This window comes from Hyaena hyaena, unplaced genomic scaffold (genome assembly GCF_003009895.1).
Source record: "Hyaena hyaena isolate Hyena2069 unplaced genomic scaffold, ASM300989v1 scaffold_0, whole genome shotgun sequence".
NCBI classification, from domain to species: domain Eukaryota; kingdom Metazoa; phylum Chordata; class Mammalia; order Carnivora; family Hyaenidae; genus Hyaena; species Hyaena hyaena.
The window spans coordinates 9,143,665-9,167,846 of NW_024080632.1; the positions used below are offsets into that span (position 1 = coordinate 9,143,665).

Sequence of the window (24,182 nt, forward strand, 5' to 3'; positions counted from 1 at the left end):
GGGGAGGCCACTGTGAGAGCCGGGCAGGGCCTAGCGTGACCAGGGACGTGAAGGTTCCTGCTGGGGGGGGGGGGCACCGGGTCATGTGAGAATGGTGTGGGTCCTGGACGGGTCCCAGATCCCGAGGTGACGTGGCGGAGAGTGACAGTCCTTGCAGCTGTAACCAGTTCCACTCTGCTCCCCGACCTCCATCTGGGTTTCCCTACACTTTATTTATTTTGAGAGAGAGAGAGAGAGAGAGAGAGAGAGAGGGGGGGGGGGGGTCGGGGGGCAGAATCCCAAGCCGACTCCGCGACGTCAGCGCAGAGCCCGACGCGGGGCTCGATCTCACCAACCGTGAGATCAGGCCCTGAGCCGCAGTCAAGGGGCAGACGCGGAGCTGACTGAGCCCCGCAGGCGCCTCCTCCCCCTCCCGCCCCCCCAGCTTGGTCCCTAAATGGCACCCGGGGTCCAGTTCGGTGTTCGCAAACTGGTGTGGAGGGAACACAGGGCCCGAGGGCGGCCTCCTCTCCATCGGGGCGGGGAGGGCAACGCACCCTAGCGGGCTCCGGGTCCGGATCCCCGCGTCCCGGTCCGGGTCTCGCCCTCCGGCGCCCTCCTGCCCTCCGCCCCCCGGGGGGCGCGCTCCGCTCTCGTCCTGCACAAGACAACGCCGCCACCAGCTGAGCCGCTCTCACCCGGGGTCCGGCCCCGCGCCCCTCGTGGGTTGCGCACCCCCTTGGTTGCCGCAGGAGGGCGGGCGCAAGGCCGCAGTCCTGCCCCCGCCCCCCACACCCCGCCCCCCGCGCCCCTGTCCCCCACACCGCGCCCCTGCCCCCCCACCCCGCCCCCCGCGCCCCTGCCCCCCCACACCCCGCCCCTTGCCCAAGGGCAACTCATCCTATTTCTGAACAGCCCTTGAACCCGCCACCCCGATGTCCTACTGGGGTGTGGCCTCCGAGGCCCTTACTCCACAGCCCCGCCCTTTCCGCACCACAGTAATGTTCTAGAAGGCCACGCTGCTGCAGTGCGTCACTTACCTAAAACCTCATCCCCACGTTCCCCGCAGGAGCCTCGGGTCTCGAGTGAGGCTCACACCTGCCCTGCGCACTGGCCTGTGTTACCCTTGCCGCGCAGACCTGCCCTCCTGCGCCCTGGCGATCCCCTCCCGGGGACGCACCCCGGGCCCCGCCTCCGCCAGGTCGTCACCACGGGTCAGGGGGTGCGCTCCCCCATCGCGCCCCCCCCCACCGCTCCGCGTTGTGCCTGCGCGTCCGGAGCCACGTGAGGCCGGCGTGGCGTCTGTCGTGTCTCTCGTGGGGCCCCAACGCCCAGCCCCAAGGGGGCCTGACGACCTTGACAATGTGGAGTGAGAGACCGGAGCCGGCGGGTGGTGAGGGTGGGGGGGGACCGAGCCGGCGGGGGGTGAGGGTGGGGGGGGACGGAGCCGGCGGGGGGTGAGGGTGGGGGGGGACGGAGCCGGCGGCCGTGGGAGGGGGGACGGCCGGTGGTGGCACGCCCAGCGTGACCGCGGACCTCCAGGCCGGCGGACGGACACACGAAAGCCGCGGCCGCAGGCTGGGGCGTCGTGGGGCAGGGGGAGCTGACCTCCACAGAAGTACTGGGAGAAAGGAGGTTCGGGGTGTAACAGGGTCATGGCGGTTGGCTGTGCTAAGGGACAAGCCGCCAACCGCCCGTCTGCCCAGGTCAGCCTGGTAGGAGTTGAGTTGGACGAGTTATTTCGCAAAGTGCGAGCCACTGGCCGGCGGAGCGGAGTCGCCCCGGGCGGGAAGGGCGTTTGATGCGGAGCCCTGGGCCCGGCCCGCCACTGAGCGGCTCAGAGCCCGGCGCTGCGTGGCCCCTGGAGAGCTTGGGGTTGGATTTCCCAGAGACGAGGAACCGGTGGGTGAGGAGCTAATGTGACGGGGGCACGTGCGCCCGGTGACGGGGTTGAGCTGATGGAGACTGGACGGGCGTGGAATCTAGAAACATCCCCGAGTGGAAGCTAGGAAGGGTTTGCTGGGGGCCCTGCCTGGCCTGGGGGCTCAGCTCATGGCTCCAGCCGCTTTGGGCCTTCGCAGTGGGGGCGCAGTGGGGGCGCAGATGGTGGGTGGCGAGGGCGCGAGTGTTTTCCTTTTAATGAGAACAGAGGGAGTAAGAGCATTGTGCATGTCTGTGGAGGGTTCAAGGTCATACTAACGGAATTCCAGAAGGAAGGTGTCCCTCGAAAATGTTTTCAGGGGTAAAAGCAAATAGCGGAGTCCGTACACAAAAAGGCGAAACTGAAAAGTAAAAGCAAATAAATATATGTGTGTATTTTCATAAAAACTGGCTGACAAGTCAAAGTGCAACACGGAACAGAAAATGCAAATGGTAAAAACCACCCGATTGAAATGAAATTATTGTTACGAAATAAAATGCAACAACACGTATGAAGAACATCTAACACAGGGTGACAAAGGTTCAAAATAACTGGTTGGTCAAAGAAATAACTGAAAGGATAATTGAAGGGTCCTGATACAGAGATAAAGCACATTAACAAAATACATCATAAACCTTTATGCACCAATAATGTAACAAGAAGAAATTACAAAAGAAAAATTACCAGCCCCAAATCGCAGGGGCTACCACCTCCCTGCGACAGAGCCTGAGGACTGGGCCGGGGCGCGGGGGAAACAGAAAATACACCCAGGATAGAATTCACCCGTTTCAAATCTTACACCCTAGCGCCATCCTTCAGATTGGAGGACTGTGTGTCTAATACCCTGAAATGTGGTTAAGCGTGGCTCAGGAACTAAGTTTTAAATTTTAATTGAATTTTAATTCAGGACAGGGATGCAGCGCAAAAGTATTTTTCTGTTAAGTGCAACTTTGTTGTATAGAACTACCTTTTCCTTGTAACCATTGAAAATTTAGCTTCCAAATTTAGATGTGCTGTAAATGCGTAAGACATCCTGGATTTTGAAGGCTCGGTGCAAAAATAACAAGGCTGAGTATCTCATTGCCGATTTTTATATTATTCCATGTGGAAATGCAAGAATGTGGATATATTAGGTTAAACAAGATCTACTAATAAAATTTATTTCACCTTTTTACTTTTTTCTGTGGCTGCTCAAAAATAGAAAGTTACGCTTATGACTCACATGCCTGTGGGACACACTGCCTCATACGGGCACACCTTGTTTAGAAGCTTCCAGGGGATTTTGCAAGAACCAATCGTTAGTAGATTACATTGTAGTAAGAGAAAATTAAGAGTCCAAGAGACTTTGATTCCAAAGAGAACTTTCCTTTATTAAAAAAAAAGAGGGGGGGGGCGCCTGGGTGGCTTAGTCGGTTAAGCGTCCGACTTTCGCTTAGGTCATGATCTCGCAGTTCGTGGGTTCGAGCCCCGCGTCGGGCTCTGTGCTGACTGCCAGCTCAGAGCCTGGAGCCTGTTTCAGCCTGTGACTCCCTCTCTCTCTGACCCCCCCGTGCTCACACTGTCTCTCTCTCCTAGAAATAAATAAAACAACATTTAAAAAAAAAAGGAAACGAAGAACTAAGAGTCTAAAGTAAAAATGAAAACATTAAATATTAAAACCTGCAGGGATGCAATCGGCTTTCACACAGTCCCAGATCAGTCATTTTTATCCCTGTCAGGGTCAGAAGCCTCCAGAATGTGATGCAACAGGCCTTCTCTCTAGAAAAATGCATACACGTGAAGACGGCTGCGTATAACTTGGGGAGGCCGTGCACACACAGGAGCCCTCGGGCTATATAAATGACTGTGTCATCAAAAGCGAAAATAAATGAACGAAGCAGGCAATTAAGATTCAAGGAAAATGAAACGAACCCTCAAGGAAACTAGGAAAAGGAACAGCAAGATAAAAGCCAGGATAAAAACAGCACAATTGTTAGATCCGTGAGCTATTTCTTTGGGGAAAAAAATCAAACAAAACTAGAAAACCGCCAACTGCCGGAAAATAAATCAAGGGGGAAGAAAGGCTTCATCAGTATTGTCAGAAATGAGAAGGAAGGAGCATCCGGTACCGAAAACAACGGGCTCACGAATGAAGGGAGTACTGTGCATAACTGCATACGAATACACTGGAAAAACTCAATTTGTTCCCCTCTGAAAATTCAAATTACCAAAAGGGACAGAGGAAATAGAAAACCTCAATCATCAACAAAAAAAGAAGTTCCTGTATTTTCGAACATATAAACAGTATATTTTCTGCTCTCCACAAAGGCATCAAGACGTGATGAGTTTGAGTCATTTCTGATTTTCGAGGTGGATTCCACTCTTTGCAGTCTGTGTTCAGCTCATGTTTCCTGGGTGCCCACTATAGGCCCAGTGGGGTTGTCATGTAAATTCGACTCTCCTGTGCCCCAGAAAACGACCAGGTCATCAGTTCATCCTGTGAAGCAGACTGGACTTCCTTAGACCTGACAAGGGAGTTAAATTTCATAAGCTCTGCAGAGAGATCTATCAGCAGCAACAAAAATCGGTGTGTATGTATGTAACTACATGAACATTCTCTCTTCTAGAATGAAAACCCACACGCGCGTTCAGGAAGCAGGCAGGAAGTTATTTGTGTACACGGTGCCTATAAATTAACAAAGAACAAAAAGGCATCTAAGTGAACAAAGGAAGATGTAAGTGAGAGAATCTAACATACAAATGCTTATTGAAAGATGTTCAAGCTCAAATTAGATAAGCCAACAATTATGCTCCTACATGTGAAATGCCATTGATCTTCCCGCAGAGCAAACGTTTCTTGGGTTAGCCCTTTCGTCTTTGCCCTGCATGGCCAATCTTTCTGAATAGTGTCTGGCTTTATGAAACAGGTAGATTGCAACACGCCTGATCTGGTAACAAGAGCATGAAGTAAGGGAGGCATACAATCGGCAGCGATAGCCAGGGAACACTGAGAGGTGCCGCTCGTGTCTACGGGTTTGTCTGTTCTGAGGACTGGGTGGCGGCAAGCATCCTTCAGACGGACTTGCTCTGACACCTGTAAATGAACAGCATTGAGTTAACAGCCCAGACAAATGCCATTTTCAGCAGATTAGGAAAACGTGTGCTTTTCTCACTTCCCTGCTGTTAAACAAAAGAAAACAAAACAAAAAAGAAGAAACACTGGCCCTGCGTTGTCTGTGCCTTCTTGTCACCTGCTAACTAATGCTTATTGAGGAAATAACCTTTACAGAGAAAAATCAATACTTCAGTCTTGCCCACGCTCTGTCCTGGAGAGTAAGCTTTCTTCCTCATCAACCTTTCTTTCTTACCTGCTCCATTAGAGTTCTAGCCAGAAGCAGTTAAGTGTCAAAAAATCTTTTGTAAACTTGACCTGAAATTTTCAAGCAAAGGAGCGGAAGCCTGGGGATAAATCTGGTTCCAAGTAGAGTCAGATGGCCAGGGCAATTACAACAGTTCAATTACCTGGCACAACAGAATTTTCTAATGGTGTCTCATTAGGTATTAATGACATGAAATAATTACTGTCAAAGTGACCTTTTTTGTCAAGGGGATATAAACAAGAGAATCACTGAACACCAAGATAACATGGTGATACGTGAGAATTGCATCTTGGTAGGATTTTAGCATGTCGTGATTTCGAAAGTGAAAAAAAAAAATGTTCGTTAGGTAACGGCTTGTGTTGTATGAACGACCAGCACCAAGGACAGTTTTCGGTATGTGGCTCCTGCTTCAGTGTCAAGTCTTCTGAGAAATCTGCTCTTAAAAAACTTGTATTGACAAACTGCAATTTTTACCACAAAATTCTTCTGGTTCTTTGATGACAGTTGGGAACAAATTCCTTGTCCCCCGACTTCCTGAAGAGCAAGAACGATACTATGGGATCACTGGAGGGGGTAGGAGGGGAGCCCGTGGCCAGAGGCTGATGGTTCCTGACGGCCTGGTCAGATATATCTACGCCTGATTTGCAAAACGTCTAAATGCATTTGGACAAATAACTTTCCTGCCACAAAGGGACTGAGCTACTGTCGCCAAATTGGTGCAGCTAGTAGTTATGAAAACAGCCTTTACACACTGTTGGAAAAAGTCCCATCCGATGTATGAGCTAATCATCTACACTAAGAAACACCTGAAAAAAATACCACCTAACTCCGATGACTGGCCCAATCACAGAGGACGCAGGAAACGCGTCGTTGTTTAATAATGCTTTTGTGGCAAAGAGCATGACAGACGGTGCCGCGGTGGCTGAAGAGACAGACATCGAAACGGTCTAAGGGAAATGTGGCCTCGCTTTTTGCCTTCTTCGATGGGACAACCGTAACAACACGGTCACAGCGCTGCGTTTGCAAAGCAGTTCTCATGGACTAAGCCTGGCCCTCGTTTGCAGACAGAATGACCGAGGCTGAGTAGTGTCAACAGCTTTACCTCTACATTCAGACATTAAATTCAGAACAATGTGTATATTTCTAAATAGATGGAGGACGATTAAAAGCAAGGTTCCGATTTATTCAAACTTTGTGAGCTCTGCCAAGTCCTGGGGTTTATCATTTTAGCAACAGATTCTGCCCGGGAGAGCATGTGGGTTTTCCTACCGCATGGGCAAAAGGGGACCGTCATGTGGCTGCCACGCGGCCCACCAGAGCCTTGCTTGTACCTTGTGTGCTCGATGGCCCACTGCTCTCACCGGCCTACGGAGGGGGCAGAGGGCAAAGGGAGATCTGCTATTTCTAAGAAACATTGAAAAAGAAAGTGGCCCAGGCCGTGAAGAGAAAGGAAGTGGAAAACAGACTTGTAATGTGTTGTGGGATTGACTACAGTCTGAGAGCTGGGAGACCCATATCTGACCTACTCAAAATCGTTAAAGAACTGAACACAGGGGCTCCTAATTCAATGCTCTGTGTGTGTGTGTGTGTGTGTGTGTGTGTGTGCGTGCGCGCGCACCATGCGTGCATGCGTGGGCTCTAAGCACTGATCTAGGAATGCAGTGGTAGTTTGCAGCATGAGAACGAGAATACATGTGGGAACAGTTGCTGGAGAGGGTGCTTTGGGCACTAAAAGTCCATGCCCGTGTTACTCTGGAAGGGAGAGGCCTGGACACTCCTTTATACATACACCTTTCGAACAGGCTTAGATAATTCTGTTACAAAGGCAGGATGGGAGGTGGAAGAAAGCCACTCAAATTTCAGTAATTCAATAATTTATTCCTCTAAAAAAGTGTGTAAAAGTATATAGCTCTCATTCACAAGGTATATATGAATGACATTTAAAATGGAGGCCTTTTAGTATTGTTTTTTATCAAAGTCTTTTAGTGTACTGTACCAGCGCTATACTGTAGTTTTAAATGAACTTCACATATTTTTGTATTCTTTCAAATTGTTTGCTATATATAAAAGAAGCTCACTGCAAAATGCTTGAAGGAAAAAAGGAAACAAAAGAAATTCAGAACTTCCCAGAAATGTACAGCTTTTACATTTAAAAAAGGTTCTGAAATATACATACGAGCATGCTGGACAACCCCGCCCCCGCCCCTCCCCATTTCCCCTTTTTAGTTCAAACCATGGTAAGAGTTCTGATTTCTGCAGAATTTCCAAAATTAAAAATAAAAAAAAAAAATAAAATAACTTCTCACTCTGTAGCAAATCCAGGGCTTGTACATTTCAGATTAATTCAGTAAAAAACTCACAAGTAAAATAATGCATATTTAAGGGAAATATTATACAGACTTTTTCACACAGAAGTACATAAGATTTTTTAAAATCTATTGCCATTCATTTATTTTTGCACAAAAACGTATAAATATGTCACCAGCTTTTCTTAACTTAAAAAACTTAAATAAAAGACACCAGATGAAAACTACCCTTTGCTGCCTTTTTTTTTAAAATTTTTGTAGGGGTTTTTTGTTTTTTGTGTTTTTTTTCTTTTTTTGCTTAGAATTGGGTTTCTAGGGAAGAAAAGCCCCTGCATTAAAAACAGCCCATATTAAAAAAAAAAAAAATTCAAAGTTCTAATGAATTCTGGGAAAAAAAAAGCAACCCCAAAGTGGTAAAAGATTACAAATATCTACTTTACAATTTGTCTTCTCACCAAGATAATTTTATACAAGTTTACAATCTTCATCATCTTATGCTCTTCAAAAGGCCTTGAGAATTTTTCCTTTCTGATTAAGAAAAAATAGCACTGCAATATTTTTAAAGTCAATTTTACACTGTACACATTAGATACAAATGGTTTGATATATCAGATTTTTTTAACCTATACATTGCGAAAGTCACCCCCCCCTCAATTGGTGGTACAGAGAATAAAATTATCCATTTACAAGTTATTTCTCTGCTTACATATTCCCACCACACAACTTTTTTTTAATATAATGTTTTAAACGTTAGATTATTTCAAGAAAAATACTTTTACAAAATCATATCAGTTATTACATTTTCTTGTTTTTCTTTTTTTTTTTTGTTTTTTTTTTTTTTTTTGTTAATAACCAGGATATGGAAGTCTCTTGGAAGAACTTTAAAATTTGCATGATTCTCTCCACGGATGACTAGAGCTCAAGAGCCTGCCCAGCGCGGCGTGCGGGAGGCAAGCCCACGCCCAGTGCCCTCAGACAGAAACGCGCTGCGACGTCAGGGTCAGAAACGGGGTCTTAAAGACACCCCTCTTGGGCCTGGAATGAGGAGTCATAAAATACTTCAATTAGCCATTAATGCTTTAAAAAGGCATTATTATTTTTTTAAAAAAAAGTCCCACCACAAAGGCTCAACTTCAAGTACTAATTTAATGGTTAAGTTGTAATATTTCTTTGAAATAATATTCCTATGGTCCAGAAAAAAGTCACCATATTTATAACTGATTTTATGAGCAAACACTTTCCATTATGATATATACATGAGTCCCTTTTGATCTAATGAGAGGAGAGACCTGGCTTTCAATAAGAATTCACTAGAAAATAGGTTTCCGTTGTGATTCTATAAAACTGATGAAGGTTACTTGCCTCCGTGGCTCTGGGCTGAGCTTGACGCCTTCTGTATAAAATGTTATCCCTCGTGAAACGCTGGCCGCTTTTAGTAAGAAACATGGCAGAATGTTTCACCCAGTTTGTTCTGAATAAAGCCTAGTGCTGGGTGGTTTTGAATATATTACTTTTTAGGCATATCTCCCCAATCTGTTTTCACTCCTTTTCCGGCTTCTAGGACAGAGGTATGTAGTCAAAGAATCCTATGGTGGGTCTGAGTTGGGTTTCAGCTACTGTACCTGGTCCTCATGAATTAAAAAAATTAAGTCACAGAAAACATATGACAAAACAACTGAAAATAAATAAACAAAATGAAGATGTCTCCAGACCTTTTGTAGCTACACACGGGTATGAAGGCAACCAAAGCATCCATGCCGATCTAGATGGGACCCCTAGGGGGACAGAAACCCCATGATGAAACCATAAACTTGAGCTGGTTCTTATCTGTAAAAAGCTCCAGATGATGGAGTTCAGGTAACCCACAGGCCAGACACCAACAACTAGAGGATTTCATCCCGAAGGGCTAAGCTGCCCTTGCTTTTAAACAGAGACTGGAAACACAGACTCTTGTGCAAAAGGATACTGTCTCTTCTGTTTCCCTCTTTAAAACCAACAACAACAACAAAAACTTCCCGTGGACCAGTGGTTTGAGGCCGCACACACCAGAACACTGGCGAAAAGTCAGCGCTTATGGAAGTTTCCAGGTCCGTGAGAGAAGTGTCAATGCATCGCTCCGGTAATGAACACTGCAGAAATGACACGTGCCTGCCGAGGAGTCGTCACGGTGCAGGACTGTGGAGAGGGGTCTCAAGAAGAGCATGTGGGGCATGTGCAGAGTGCAGGGGGTCCTGGGACCGAGGCTGCAGGGGGGAGGGACTGAGCCAGAGAGCACAAGTGCTTTTCCGGTTAAAGTATGTTCATGACGGCGTTGTACAGCTGCGTGAGCACCACAAAGTGGACGGGAAGGCAGGAGGTGCGGTCCTGGGTGGCCGGGTTGCACGTGAGCCAGGACAGAGCGTTGTACTGCTCCAGGACGAACCTGCGGAGAGAGCGCACGGTCAGGGCCCCGGGGCGCGGCAGAGCCGTCCATCCTCCCCTTCCACGCGCCAGCAGGAAGAGGCCAGTCTTTCGCTCACCCCAGGTCTCCTCGTGGTTCCTCGCCCTGCACGCACCTCACCTAGACCTGCACCGTGCAGTACGGCAGCCACGGCCACCAGGGGATTCAGATATGCTGCACATGGAACACAGGTGCCGGATTTCAAGGAATCCGTATTTTACAAAGGTGTGTGAGACGGCCCATGAATATTTTTATAGGGGTTAGCTATTGAAATGATACTGCTTTCTGTATACTTGATATTACTTTTATTATTAATAATTTATGATTATTAAACTTAACCTCATCAATTTATTTTACTATTTTGACGTTGCTACTAAAAACAACTGAATTAGATTATGTGGCTCACGTTATAGTTCTACTGGACACTGCCACACTACAGACCCTGAAAGCCTGAAAAACCATATTGATTGGATCCTCGCTTAACTATAATTTCTAAATCATTTAAGAGTTATTAGAAGTGGTGCCTGGGTGGCTCAGTCTGTTAAGCGGCTAACATCAGCTCAGGTCACGATCTCACGGTTTGTGAGTTCTAGCCCCGTGTCGGGCTCTGTGCTGACAGCCCGGAGCCTGGAGCCTGCTTCGGCTTCTGTGTCTCCCTCTCTCTCTGTTCCTCCCCTGCGCACACTCTATCTCTCTCTCTCTCAAAAATAAACAAACATTAAAAAAACCACAGTTATTAGCAAATACTGGAAAAAGTTTGCGTGTTTCCTCAAGGCACGTAGAGAATGTTCGTGCTCTGCCAAAGTACAAAGGAATTAGTGTACACTTCTGGGAGATATTTCCCAACTACGGAACTTATGTTCTAATTTTATTTATATAAATCTATGTCAGGGGGAGTGACAAATGCTTTCAAAGCCAAGTGCTTTAAGTCCCAGGCTCTGTCTTCTAACCACACACCCCCGAATTCAGACCCATTTTCATCACCATAAAATCTCTCCTTCAAACAGAAAGCAAGGGCAAGTGTACGTGCACGCACCCAATGACTTGAACCAAGAATACTAGTTTCTCCGAGCAGTGCTCGCGTGGGGGGCTTGCACGGGGGGCTGCCTGCAGCAGTCCCTGGCTGAGCAGACGGCGCTCCGCTGCATGAAAGGTGGCGCCTTTTCCACACTTCAAGTAAATGCTTTGCAGAAGCAAAACTAAAGGAAGATCACTGCAAACTGTGCTGCTATTTTGCCTTAAAACAATCTACCTTAAAACATCAGACGTGGTTTTGGAGTCAAGAGGATGGGGAACCCGCTGAGAATTCCTGGCGGGGAGAAGTTCATCCGTCTGTGCGACAGAGATGTGGTGGTGCAGCGAAGCCTGGCAAAAGAACAAACATGGTTACGTTCCCAGCCTCCGGGCTCCTAGGAGCCTCAGTTTTAAGCTCTCCGTAACTCTGATGTGACCCCAAATAACTCCATACCCTGGAGGTGGAAAAAAGCTAGCTTTGCAAATCCCAGTGCAGTACAAAGGATTCGATAATGTGCCTCTTCAGGTCTTCATGCGTAGAAGGCCCCAGCGTCCCCATGGTGTGGGTACGGCTGGCTGTGCCCCTGTGGTGGCTGCTTAACACGGCTGACGCTACGTGGGTCTCAGTCCTCACCTGGAGAGGCATGAATGCGTGCAGCCCTGAGTGCGGCGCGCCCGATCACGGCAGCGAGGTGCCCAGCGCGCCCCGTCCGCTACACGCCATGCCATGGCTTTAGCATACTTTATCAGATAACAGAGAGAGACGGTGTGTAGAGGGCAGCTGATATAAACCCTTTATTTTTTAGATTTCAGATTAATGAACTGTTGCTCTGGTAGCTTCAATGGGTGGCTAAAATGTTCTAGATTTCAGCACAATTAGGAACCCATGTATTTGTTTCACTCTGCTACTACCACTGTTCTTTTGCATGTTCAAACTGTCCCGTCCCTGGGCCACGGGAACCCTCCAGTTGGCGGGCCCCGTGAAGTAACTCCAATGATCTTAAGTAACTTCCTTGCTATTAGGTGTGACCACGCACCCTAGGCTCACCTTGCATACATCTTACTTCAGATCTACAATCAGTCAACTCTTCAAAGGAACTCTGGCTCTTTCAAACGATAAACGGGACTTCAGAACCAGGTGCAGTGAGCGCACTGTTTACTGACACTGTCACTGCTTGTAAGCTTTTTCAGTAGACCCAGCTGAAAAATGCGTGTACCTTTCGTAAGAGGAAAAAATAAAGCCAGGTTCATCCTGACAAGTCTAATTCAAAACAAGGATGACACCACTTATGTTGTAGAACTTCCTTGATTTCATAATAATATGTTAGAGCCATTAGTTGAAAGAAACTGCTTCAATTGTTTTTGGTTTAACCTTCCCTTATTCCTTTTAGAAAATACAAGTGTGTGTGTGTGTGTGTGTGTGTGTGTGTGTGTGTGTGTGTGTGTGTGTGTGTGTGTGTGTTTGCACACAGCTTGTCAATCACTGCCAGGCAACCCACCCCCCACAGAACGACTGCATCGTAACCACCCTGGCTGTGTGACAGACGGCTGACATCCCCTGGGTGGACATGCTAGTTTACTCCACCAGCCCCATCCTGGGGGACAGCTCTGGTGCTTCTAATCTTTTGCACTTAGCACTTTTTGGTGCCGCCAGTGTCTCCCGAACAGGCCTGCAGGGGTGGTGCTGCTGCAGCACAAGGGAAGCGCGTGGGGCCGTACCGCCTGGCTGACCTACTGGCACCAGGGCCACCCTGCCAATCGAGCAGGCTATCAAACTTCAGGCTCTTTGCCAATCTGTAGGTGAGACATGGGTTTCATTCCAGGTTCTTTCATCCAAACTGGAAGTGGGAGATCTTTGGTTTTAACCCTTAACTTGCACTAAAAGGTTCCAAGACGTGTACAGGAAGGAGCCTGTGTGAGCAGATGTAAGTTTTAGCTGCCTCCTGCCCTATTTTAATGAAGAAAGCCGAAGCCTGGGGTGGGGGGTGGGGGTCAGCCAATTATGATCACATCCACCAAAGTGAACTTTGCCAACGGCAATGCTTGGTGGACTTAGAGAAAGACTGTTACATACAACCCCGGGTCCACCCTACGTGTGCCCTGCGGGCCCCACAAAGTCTCCTCCGTGGGTTCATGTGTTTGCTTCCTTTGTGATGTGGTTTTGGGTTTCTCTCCAAAATCCGACTCCCTGCCTGCAACTGTAATTAAAATGTCCTCAGAGTGTGAGTAGATGTGAAAGAAACCGGGAACACAGTGAGACTGTGGGGACTGACACGAGTTTGTAACCAAACGCAAATTTCCTAAGTCACTCCTCCCCCTAAAATGTCAAATATGACATGAAACCAACCTTTAGGAAGAGGGGGCACTGGTTCTGAGCCTGGGGACATGATGACCAAAACCACTGGGGGAGGTTCTCCGCTTTGGCAGTTGACACGAAATACCCAAGGGCCAGAGGCTGCTGCTTCAGCTCCTCAGGCGCCTCTCTAGAAAGAAGACGCTCACCCTGACTCTGCAAAACAACGTCCCAAGAACATGATCAGCGTTCAGCACCTAAAATGAAGCTTTAAAAATCAACCTTTCATCACGTCCCTCGGCACACACTTTTTATCAAGTCCCCCTTCTGACGGCTTTTCACACAAAAACGCCAGGTGGCCGAGAAAGGTCAACAGGGGAGACACGGTCTTTGCTACACGGACAGACGTCGGATGAAAACTATGGCCCAGGCAGAAGGGAACAGCAAAACTAACTACGTCAGGCAAGCAAATACAGATGTGTTTGCTCTGGTTTCTTTTCTGCTAAATGTCGGGTGTGTTCCGTGGCATCCAGCATCCAACTACAGGTGGGAAGAACGGACTCCGGCAGCGGAAGGCACCCCCACCCCGCTGCTCTCTCACCTGCAACCAACCAAATACACAGGCGCACCTGACCGTCTGCTGTCAACAGACGGGCACGTGGGAAACAGGACCCTGCAGTGCTCTGTGTGACGCCAGTGTCGCTGACCACCCAGCATGGTGAGGGTGAGGTCTGCTCGTGAAGAGGCCCTGCTTGAATTCTCAGCAACCTCCTTAAACACGAGACTCATGCAAGAGCCTGACTGCGCATTTCTGCCACTGGCATTTTCCTCACCTTTGAATCTTTTAGCTGGCTTTGAGGGTTGAGACCAATTACGCAATTGTTATTATGCTCTCTTGTTATTATGCAAGCAATAATAAGTAACTGTTCGTTTTCAAAGGCCTTCTGTTTTGAGGGAAAAAATAACCCTCTACTATTACATCAAGTTGTATTCATTCTAGGTAGGTTTAAAAAATAAAAACTAACTCCAAACTTGCACAAATTCTTTTTCCTTTTGTAATGTCTTAATTGGATATCAAAGAATGTTTAATGGTTCAGAAAGAGGAAATACTGAAAGCCTCTCGGGGGTCACCAGGCTGCAGGTGCTCGGGACTGAAACAGGCCACCTGACTTGTTTTCAGAGCAGTGCTGTTTAAATTCTGACATTCAATTTACAGGCTTATGGCTTGAGGCTCCAGCAGAGGCAGAAAATACAGCAAACCTCTGTTTCTTATAAAACTAACATTACACTTCAACGACCAATTCTTTGTTAATGGATAAACGAAATTACAACCGCTGCTACTGAAAGGTAGTTGCTATTCTTTCCATTTCACAGATAAGGTAACTAAGGCTGAGAAAGGTAAAGCAAGCTTGCTCAAGGTCACAAAGCTAAAGCCGTACTGCTCTAACTCTGAGCTACATTTGGCAAACTCTAGGGCACATGCTCTTAGTTGCTATGCTATTTGCCTCTAGAATTCACATTAGTCCTAAATTACAACTACTTAACATAAAATCTGTGAACTTGGTTCCTATCACAGCAATCTCCAAAGAACCAATAAACTGTCACTAACTGGCAAGTGGCTGTGGCGGAAATAAACACATCTAAAACCTCTTCCTTCTAGAAAGGAGAAATGGGGGCAGGCAGTTCCATGAGGGTAGATCTACTGAGTTACTCTTCCCTGGTTTTATCTGCTCTATGACGGACGTTTTAAATCTTTTCTCTTGACCATCCTTTAGTGAACTCCAGGCTGGCAATAAAAGGTCCACGGACAGAACCCTAAGTCCTCTAACTACAACTGTGTGTAAATGAGTGTGGGCAGTGTTGTTTATACCTGCCCAGGTTAAGAAGTTAGACATAGCCGTTGTTCGAGGTCCTAAACCCTCAATCTCAATCTCGTATTTAAAACAGAAGGTACAAAAGAGCGGTAAGGATGAGGCGTCTCGCTTTTAAACAGTTAACACAAGCTATAGTAGAACCTTTAACTCTTCAATCCTCTGTTAATCCATCTCCAATACCCCTGGGGTATTTAAAGGTGAAACTGGGGGTAAGCCCTGGTGCTGTGTCTTAGTCCTAGGGCCTTAACCTGCACACTTCTCCAAAATCACCCTTCTGCGGGCCCTTGCCATTTTGGCACGCAGCTACAGAGAAGGCTGGAACTGTATGAATAAAGGCACCAGGACATGAAACAAGAATAGTAAGGCTCGTTTCACAATAATCAACCATCAACAATGTGTTCTTCAATAAACAGTTACTTTACATGTTAAAAAACCAGGGCCATTGAACTAGCCTCTGAAAAGCCACTATTTTGGCAAAAAAAAAAAAAAAAAAAAACCCAAAAAACAAAAAACTGGGAAGTAGCAACCAACCAAAACTAATTTCTGCTAAGAAAAGAGTCATTGCAAAATGCCTTCCTGCTGATAAGACATACTCATCAGGAACATTTTCAGGAATAATCATCCATGTCTTTCAAATTCCTGCCTTCATTCAAAACAGAACTACTACAGAGTCACTTTTCCACACGGATTTCACACATACCAGGGACCAAGGCCATCAGGAAGAAAGGCTCACCAAGCCAAGAGGCAGGCAGTCCCACTTCCGGAGAGCTGCTGCCCTGAAGGACCTACCTCAGGCCATCCTTACCCGACTGTGCTGGAAGTGAGAGCCCACACCAATTCCAGACGGAGAGCCTGGGGAAGGAACTGGGGAGGAGTTGGGAGAGGAATGGAGGTTGCCAGTCATTAGGATGCCAATGTCGTTATCCATATCATCTGGGAACGGAAGGTCAACAAACATGTCATCTGGAAAGGAGGGAAAAGAAGCACAGAGATTTAAAAAATAATCTATATCTGCAACTTGAACAATCTACTGTTACGTTGGCCCCTCAACAAATGCATGCTGTTAGCAACGTGGTAAGATTTAATGTGTTGTCTACTGGATGTGAGGTGCTGAAAATTGTTTTTTCATTTTTGTATTCTGTTCGATGATCTTCTAATGTGAAGAATTAACAGACTGGGGAAATAAAGAACATAAAACAAAACTCCACGCTTTGTATAGCCTCCAAAGGCACATTAAAAAAATGGCAAAACAGCTAAAAAAGCAATTTAATTATTAAACAAAGTTAAAATTGATACCATCGAAGAAAACAGCAGACTCTGTCTATGCATCCAATTAGCATCTAAAATAACAGAGGCTAAATTAATGCAATGTTAATAGGTGTGAACTTGCCCTGAAGCTGGAGGCCTATGCCAAAAGCATATCAAAGCATGTTTTCATTCAGAAATCCTCTCCCACATTACAAAAGTAAGGTACATGCACAACAGAAAATTTGGAAAGAAGAGTATAAAAAGGGAAAACTATCACCCAGAATGCAATTACTGTGAACATTTTTGCTACAATTCTTATTCTCGTATCGTTACTCCATTGCGATCACACTGTATATAAAATCTGGAATCCTTTACTCTCCCCATTTAACAGGAATAAGTGCTGGTAGCTATTAAAAATTCTTCAAAAAACGATGCAAATGGCTACATAATATTGAGCATTTTATGGTTTATAAATAACCACTACTTAACAAATGCCTTAACAGATATACAAACCAAAAACATCGATTAAGAAGAAACAAATAAGGAGCTGTTTTGGAGCCAATTAGCCTCCCACCGACTGCGGGACAAGAGCTAGTGCAGACTGCCAGGCGGTCTCCGTCCATCTCCAACCAGATGGCCAGCTAGTTACTGCAGGAGGGGCACCCATGTGCAGGACGCTATCACCCGGGAATTATTTTTTGCCTTTAGTGATAAACAGAAAACTAATTATGTAAGACAGGAAAACATTTATTTGGGCTTGGAACTGGTGTTCCCAAATCTTCAAAGCCGAACAGACTTCTCCAACCCCGAGTCCCCCTTCATCTCGTACACAGTGCTGACTCGACACACGCGGCAGGGTGCCGGGGGCACCCTTCAGCTCTGCTCCCGTGGGGACGTGGAGCTCTGTCTTTCTGCGCCTTCCGCACTCACCGTTGTTGGGGCTGAAGCCGTCTTCGTTGGGATAGTTGGCCGGGGCCACCTGGATGGTTGAGGAGGTGGGAAACACCAGGATGTGTGTGCAGGAGGCGTCCTGAGGGGTGTTCAGCTGTGACGACTGCATGTTCAGGGCGGTGCTCCGGCCAAACACAGAGCCCATTGTGACGGCGTCTTTAAAAAAGAGAAAGAGAAAGAAGTGGACCGATTCCTTCTGAGCATCCGTAAATACTGCAGAAATGAAGTTTTAGGAGGACCCGACCTGGAGAGACAGGAGTCGGACACAGCTGGCAGGATGGATGGGTACACACCCCAAGTTCTGCCTCACTGTTCAAGTATCTGCCAAGAAACAGACTCTAAGCACACGGCTATGACAACCCAAGCCTCACTGCACAGGGGGAGGTTAAGATATAATCAGACTGAGCCCACCACGTTTTTTTTTTAAATTTCTAATTTTTTATTTTAGAAGGGAGTGTGTGTGTGTGTGTGTGTGAGAGAGAGAGAGAAAGAGAGAGAGAGAAAGAGGGAGAGAGGGAGAGAGAGAGAGAGAGAGAGAGAGAGAGAGAGAGAGAGAGAGAGAGAGAGGGAGAGGCAGAGAGAGAACCCCGAGCAGGCTCCATGGTCAGCACGTAGCCCAGCACAGGGCTCCAGCCCACCACCCTGGGATCGTGACCTGAGCTGGAATCAAGACACGGACACTCAACTGACTGAGCCCTCAGGTGATCCACACCATATATGTTTTAACTACTTATTTAAGAAGTAGTTCTAAAAATAAATCTATTTTCTTTCTGCTGTGGTTGCTCACAATTTATAAAGTTCTGAAAGACACGATTCTGCAGACACAGTACCACTGACCGAATAAGGATTACAAGTAACGATTACTGAATGCTTACTACGTGCCTGAGTCTGTGCTGAGCTCTTTACTCACTGACGTCACCTCACGCAGTCAGCACAGCTTCCTGAGGTACAACTATTAGCCCCATCTCATCATGAGGACAGAGAACAAGGACGTTATGAAATCTGTCCAAGTGGTGCAGGCAACAGTTAACCTGGGGCTGCATGTGGCCACGACAGGACCTCTGCCTCTCACCGCACTGATGACAAATGACACGATCTCACACGACACTACTGGTTTTTACAGGGACAGCATCTCCCATTTGGTCAGAGACATAACTGGAGTATAAGAGCAGACTAGAGAAAGGCATAAAGCTGCTTAGCTAAAAAATTATAAGGGAGCTTAGTTGCTATTTTCTTAAAACTTCTGTGGCCACAATCTTTTGGCTATCGACACACAGGGACTCCTATCTACCGAGAGCTTACTACGGGCCAGACACCGTGCCGATGACCCCGCCTCTATGTGCCTCATCACTGCCCCCAGCCACGTCAGAGACACTCTAACTGGCCTCTCGAGGCTGCTTAGAGATTCTGTCAAACATCTGTCTTCAGAAGCACATTCAAATATGATCAGGGTGGTGTTCCTGTCAGTGGTTTTTGGAGGGTGATCCTCAGACACTAACAAGAAATTAGGGTCAGGCAACAGTAACTGGCCATGACTCTGAGAGCTCTCGGTCCCATCCGTGACTTATGGTGTCTTCCAAACTATGGTCAACAAAGATGACAAAACCACAGACCATGCCCCTTAGGAGAGACCACATGTTTGAACTCTAAGCACCCTCTTCTCACAAAGATAATAAAGATCTACTCTACACTTGTCTGTAGACTTTAAGACTGAATGGGCTGAACTGATGTGATACCTGACTAATGAAACTGGTAAGAGGTTTACCTGGCATCACCACAAAGGAGCCCTGGGGCTCCATGGCAACCAGGCAGGCACTGAGAACAGAAGGGGAGTCTGCGGCAGAGATCCCACACATCCGGCACACGTCCTTGAGCCGTTTGCTGATTGTCTGTAGTGAACATTCTCCAAGGAGGATACTCCAGTCTGAAATCAAATATCACAGTCATACACAGTCTTTAGAAATTCATATTGATAGGCGGTTTGAGCGTTTTTACGAGATTTGCCTGGTAATTGAATTTCTAGGACTGGGCCCCAAAGGGAATGAGGCTTTGCACAGGTTTCCCTTCTTGTTACAAAGAAAATGTTACTTGACCTCTCTTGCACTTCATTAACAAAGAAACAAAGGCCTACTATTCCACATGCTGAAATGATGTCTGAAATGACCTGGGAGAGCCCAGCACAGACCTAGACAGATGCAGGCACTTCACATGGTTTTGGTGACGCAGCCGGTCTGTCCTACCCTCTCTCCTCCTCCTCCTCCTTCAGGCCTGGCTCGTTCACTGCCCCGATCGGCCCTTATCATTAGAAGAATGCACAACTGGGAGCAGACCTCGGTTTGCTTTGCTGCTGTAGGCTGGCTGTTTCCAGGGAAGGCAAGCAGAGCAGAAACAAGGGGAACCCTTCTCAGAAGGCCCAACAGAGCAGATGAACAACGGGTGTGAGTGAGGCGCTCCAAATGATGTAACACCAATTGTCCAGATTAAAATGCAGGCAGAAGTTTTCTTCCTAATATTTGTTTATTGCCTCCACACAAAGGTACTATGTCTTCTCAGAGAACTTAGAGGGTCACGTTACTCCAGGAATGGAAAAGTACTTAGCCCTCTCCTTTGACCCCCAACACACAGGAAGCTGCCATATTCCTGCGGCAGCACACTGCCGTCATATCATGTCCCACCCACGAAAGACCACTCTGCTACGGGTTCTCTACTTTCCCACAGTTTTTTCAAATAAGCTGTTCTCCCCTGAAGAGGTGAAAGGAACAACTTTTTCTTGTTTCTTATTCCTAAAAAACCTCAATCTGAAGTGGCTAAAATAAATGTGGCCAAGTCACAAAGAATGTATTTTTAAAAACTACAGGAAAATCATACAGGCATGAGTTCTGAGTTTGAAACCAAGTAAGAAAAAGAAAAGCACTGTATTTTATCACACCCCGGTGATTAAAAAAAACAAACAAAACAAAACAGAAGTTCACAAAGCTAACTGAACTCTATAGGCTCACAAGGGATACTGTCCCACAGAAATGCAATGTGGGCCTTGGAGCCCCAAGGGAACGAAATGCAGATCGGTAAACTAATTTCCTGTACACTAGGCTCTTCTTGCGGTCTTTATCCCTTTATCCCCCTAACCTTTGGATGGCATCAGTCACACTTCTATTCCTTTCCCGTAAGAGATAAGAAGAATGTCCCTTCTACAAAATTATACAAGAGAAGGCAGTGGCCTTAATAACTGTCCAAGACACCAAGTGACTAGACAAGGCTACATTTTTATCCCCTCTTCTCCTTTTCTGCTATATTCTAACTTTTCCCAAGGGTTAAGAGTAGCTCTAACCCTTTAAGAGATAAGATTGACTACAAGGCCTACCAGGAGAGAGGGTAGGAATTCTGACAGAAATGAAATGACGAATCCCCCAATGCATCAGACCTCCAGGCTACTGATACAAGATTCATTATAAGTATGATATTCTTTAAAAAATGAATAGGGTAATATTTTCTATTGGCCTACAGTTATAATTAGTAAAAAAAAAAAAAAATTGCACACAATAGATTTCTAACAGTTACCTAATACTTTTGTAATTTAATATATGCATAAACTGCTATTAAATCCTGACAGTTCACTGACTAGAGCAATTGCTACAATCCAAGTTGAATCGCATCAGGGGTTTTATTTCAGGGACTCCACAAATACCAGATATAAATTTCATGCAAAGGAACAATATGTGCATTCTAATACAAGGGTCTGCAAACTATGGTCTGCAGGTCAAATCCTGCCCACCACCATTTTTTTTTTTTAAATAAAGTTTTATTGGAATATAGTCAAACCTGTTCACTTAGGTCTTAATCCATGACTGCTCTAACTGTACAACGGCAGAGCTGAGAAGCTACAACAGTGACAAGCTGGCCTGCAAAGGTGAAAATATTTACCACTTGGCCTTTTACCTAGAAAGTTCGCTGACTCAGCTCTAATATACCTGTGGGCACAAAACCACCAAGCTGATCTGTGACACATGCTTTGCTTTTGTATAGAGCTTAGAAAGAAGCTTCTCCCATCTCTACGTACACTGAACTTCATAAATGTGCCATTAATTACTAAGGCTTTAAAAAAATAACGGAGGCCTATGCATACTGCTCATGTCAAGTAGCTACACAAGCACAGCAAATGAGCAGGCTCACAGCCAGGCAAGGTTGCTGCCGCCCAGTCGGTCAGTTGTGTTGTTAGTTACTTTTAGTGCCTTGTTGACTGACTGTTACATTAAGGACAGGGAACATTAGCAGCTGGCAGGTATACTGGGGCCCAACTTATGGAAGTCTGCTCTCTTAAGCTTCCAGGCTGAAAAATATCAGACCGTGGCGACGTGAGTAAAGCCTATTCCAACCTGCACCTACTGGCCCTTGTAAATCAGGACCGCCTGGCTCTCGTGCAACCAAAACAAACACAAATTACGTCACCATCAATCAAGAAAAATAATAAAAGAAAGTTAAGTTGATTCTAGCATCCATATGTCTTTAAATTTTCACATTAAAACTGACCTGATCTCACTGACCCAGTACAAAAATAAATGTTAGAAATTCTAATTTACAGAGTATCACTTTTATGTTCATACTTTTTTTTGGTCTTATATATTGGGATTCAATATTTAAGATTTCTTTGGTTACATCATTTGGTTGATGATGAAAAGTTTACAAACTGCCAGTTTATCCTGTACATTTAAAAGAATCAGAAAGTAAAAATCTGCTTTACTCTTACTACCAACTTGACCATTTTCTCGGTCAGCTCAGTTAGGGACAGTAGTTCAACCCTTTTCCTTTGTTTCCAGTACTGCTTGCAGAGTCTCTCACCTTTAAGCTCACCATGGCCAAGCCGCCCAAGTCTGCCGATTACCACTCTCCAGGGTAGAGATGTCATTTGGACAATACCTATGCACCACTCCCATAACTTCTGTAGTCCAATTTTACGTGCAGATACTTTACTCCTCCGTGATCTACAAAAGAAAGAAGTGGGCAAGGGGTCCCCAAATGAGTCTAAGTTATCGCTTAATAAGACAAAACTCAGAAAATTCCAAAGAACCCACCCACCACATGGCACCGAGTGCATTTAGACAGGAAAATCAGAAAAACTCATATCTGAGGAGAGGCACGGTATCGATTCATATGTAGCATAAACACACAGGCTCCTCACCTGTTTGGTAAAGCAATATTTACAATACAGGTTTCTAGTAATTCCCCATGGAGGTCAGTGCAGGAAGCCAAGAGCCAGCGCTGGTCATGAGACAGACAGTAGCCCACAAAGAGCACGTTGTACTTCTGGCTCGCCTCCCCAAAAGTCTCTCCCAGCTCCGTCTGCTTATCTTTGATTGGGGCCAGTATAAAAGGAGGGGAGTAAAGCTGGATTGGACTGGGTCGCTGAAATCAAAATAAAAGTCAGTGTCAACACAAAACCACTTAACGTTTCCAACAAAACCCAGAATAGCACTTGAAACCAATAGGGAGCAATGGATAGACTGCCCCCACCCCCAGCAGTATTACACATGTAAATAATAATGGTAACACAGAAAACAAAGATTGTGTAAGTGACATCAGCTAGGAAACCCCAATCAAACCAAAGCTTCTTTTAATTTTTAAAAGAAATTACTATTTTAGTAAGTAAATCAGCCCAACTTCATTAGTCATCAAGACAGCAGAAATTAAAACCACAATGAGATAGCACTATATACCCACCAGAAAGTCAAATAAAAAAAAGAAAACGCTGGGTATCAGGGAGAATGTGGGGTCACTAGAACTTTCATACACTGATGGTGATGAACCGCTTTGCAAAGGTGTTTGACGGTATCTGCTAAAGTCAAACACACATATCCTGTGACCCAATCAAATGGACATATATGTTTACCAAAGGACAGGTATTAATCATAATAGCTCCAAATAAAAAATAACCTAATACCCATCAACAGTAAAACGAAAGACAGACTGTGTTATAGTTACACAATCAGAATATCAAATAGCAAGGAAATGAAAAAAACTACCACAACAAGGAACAGAACAATTAATCTCAACACTGAGTAAAAGAAGCCAGACACAAAAAACTATAAATTATGTGCCTCAATTTACATGAAAGTCAAAACCAGGCAAAACTTTGTTGCTTTACGTCAGAATACTGATTACTGACAGAATGTCTAGAAGGGACAGGAAGAAGGTTTCTCGATGCTTCTTATGTTTTGTTTCTTGTGCTTGTTATATGCTGTATTTAGTCAAAGTTCATCAAGCGGTATACTTATGATCGGGTATTTTTCAGTGTGTAAATTATACTTGTGTGTGTGTGAATGTGTGTGTGTGTGTGTGTGTGTGTGTATGAGCGATTGAAGAAATCAAAACTTCACTGTTACCAGTAAGACAAACATTGTAGACAGTTAAACTGTGACAAAATTTAGTTGGCACCATTATTTACAGCCGTTATACACATTTCAACAATGAAATACAGTACCAGTCAGCAAACTTCTATAAAAGATAGTAAATATTTTAGGCTTTAGGGGTCTCTCTTAAGAATATTCTTCTCTTTTTAAAAATGTAATAATCACTCTGGGGCACCTGGGTAGCTCAGTCAGTTAAGCATAGACTCTTGATTTCGGCACAGGTCATGATCTCCTGGTTTGTGAGATCTAGCCCTGCATGAAGCCCGCTTGGAAGTCTCTCTCTCTCCATCTCTCTGCCCCTTTCCCCTGCACTCTCTTTCAAAATAAATAAATAAACATTTTTAAAAAATATAATAATCATTCTTATCCAGGTCATACAAATACAGGCTACAG

At 45.7% G+C, this 24,182-nt stretch overlaps 1 protein-coding gene across 2 annotated transcripts in view; it reads right to left on the reverse strand.

Annotated features, from left to right (window-relative positions):
• Positions 1 to 8,373: 8,373 nt before the first annotated feature.
• The window catches only part of MED13L (mediator complex subunit 13L), a 299,169-nt gene continuing 283,360 nt past the window's right edge, over positions 8,374 to 24,182 (reverse strand). For both annotated transcript variants that reach the window (XM_039228598.1, XM_039228507.1), the window contains exons 24-31: positions 22,562 to 22,785; positions 22,222 to 22,364; positions 19,151 to 19,309; positions 17,365 to 17,541; positions 15,992 to 16,149; positions 13,367 to 13,528; positions 11,258 to 11,370; positions 8,374 to 9,987 (exon numbers count right to left, since the gene is read on the reverse strand). In XM_039228598.1, coding sequence (XP_039084529.1) covers positions 9,855 to 9,987; positions 11,258 to 11,370; positions 13,367 to 13,528; positions 15,992 to 16,149; positions 17,365 to 17,541; positions 19,151 to 19,309; positions 22,222 to 22,364; positions 22,562 to 22,785 — 1,269 coding nt within the window. In that variant the 3' untranslated portion in view covers positions 8,374 to 9,854. The remainder of the gene's footprint in view (positions 9,988 to 11,257; positions 11,371 to 13,366; positions 13,529 to 15,991; positions 16,150 to 17,364; positions 17,542 to 19,150; positions 19,310 to 22,221; positions 22,365 to 22,561; positions 22,786 to 24,182) is intronic.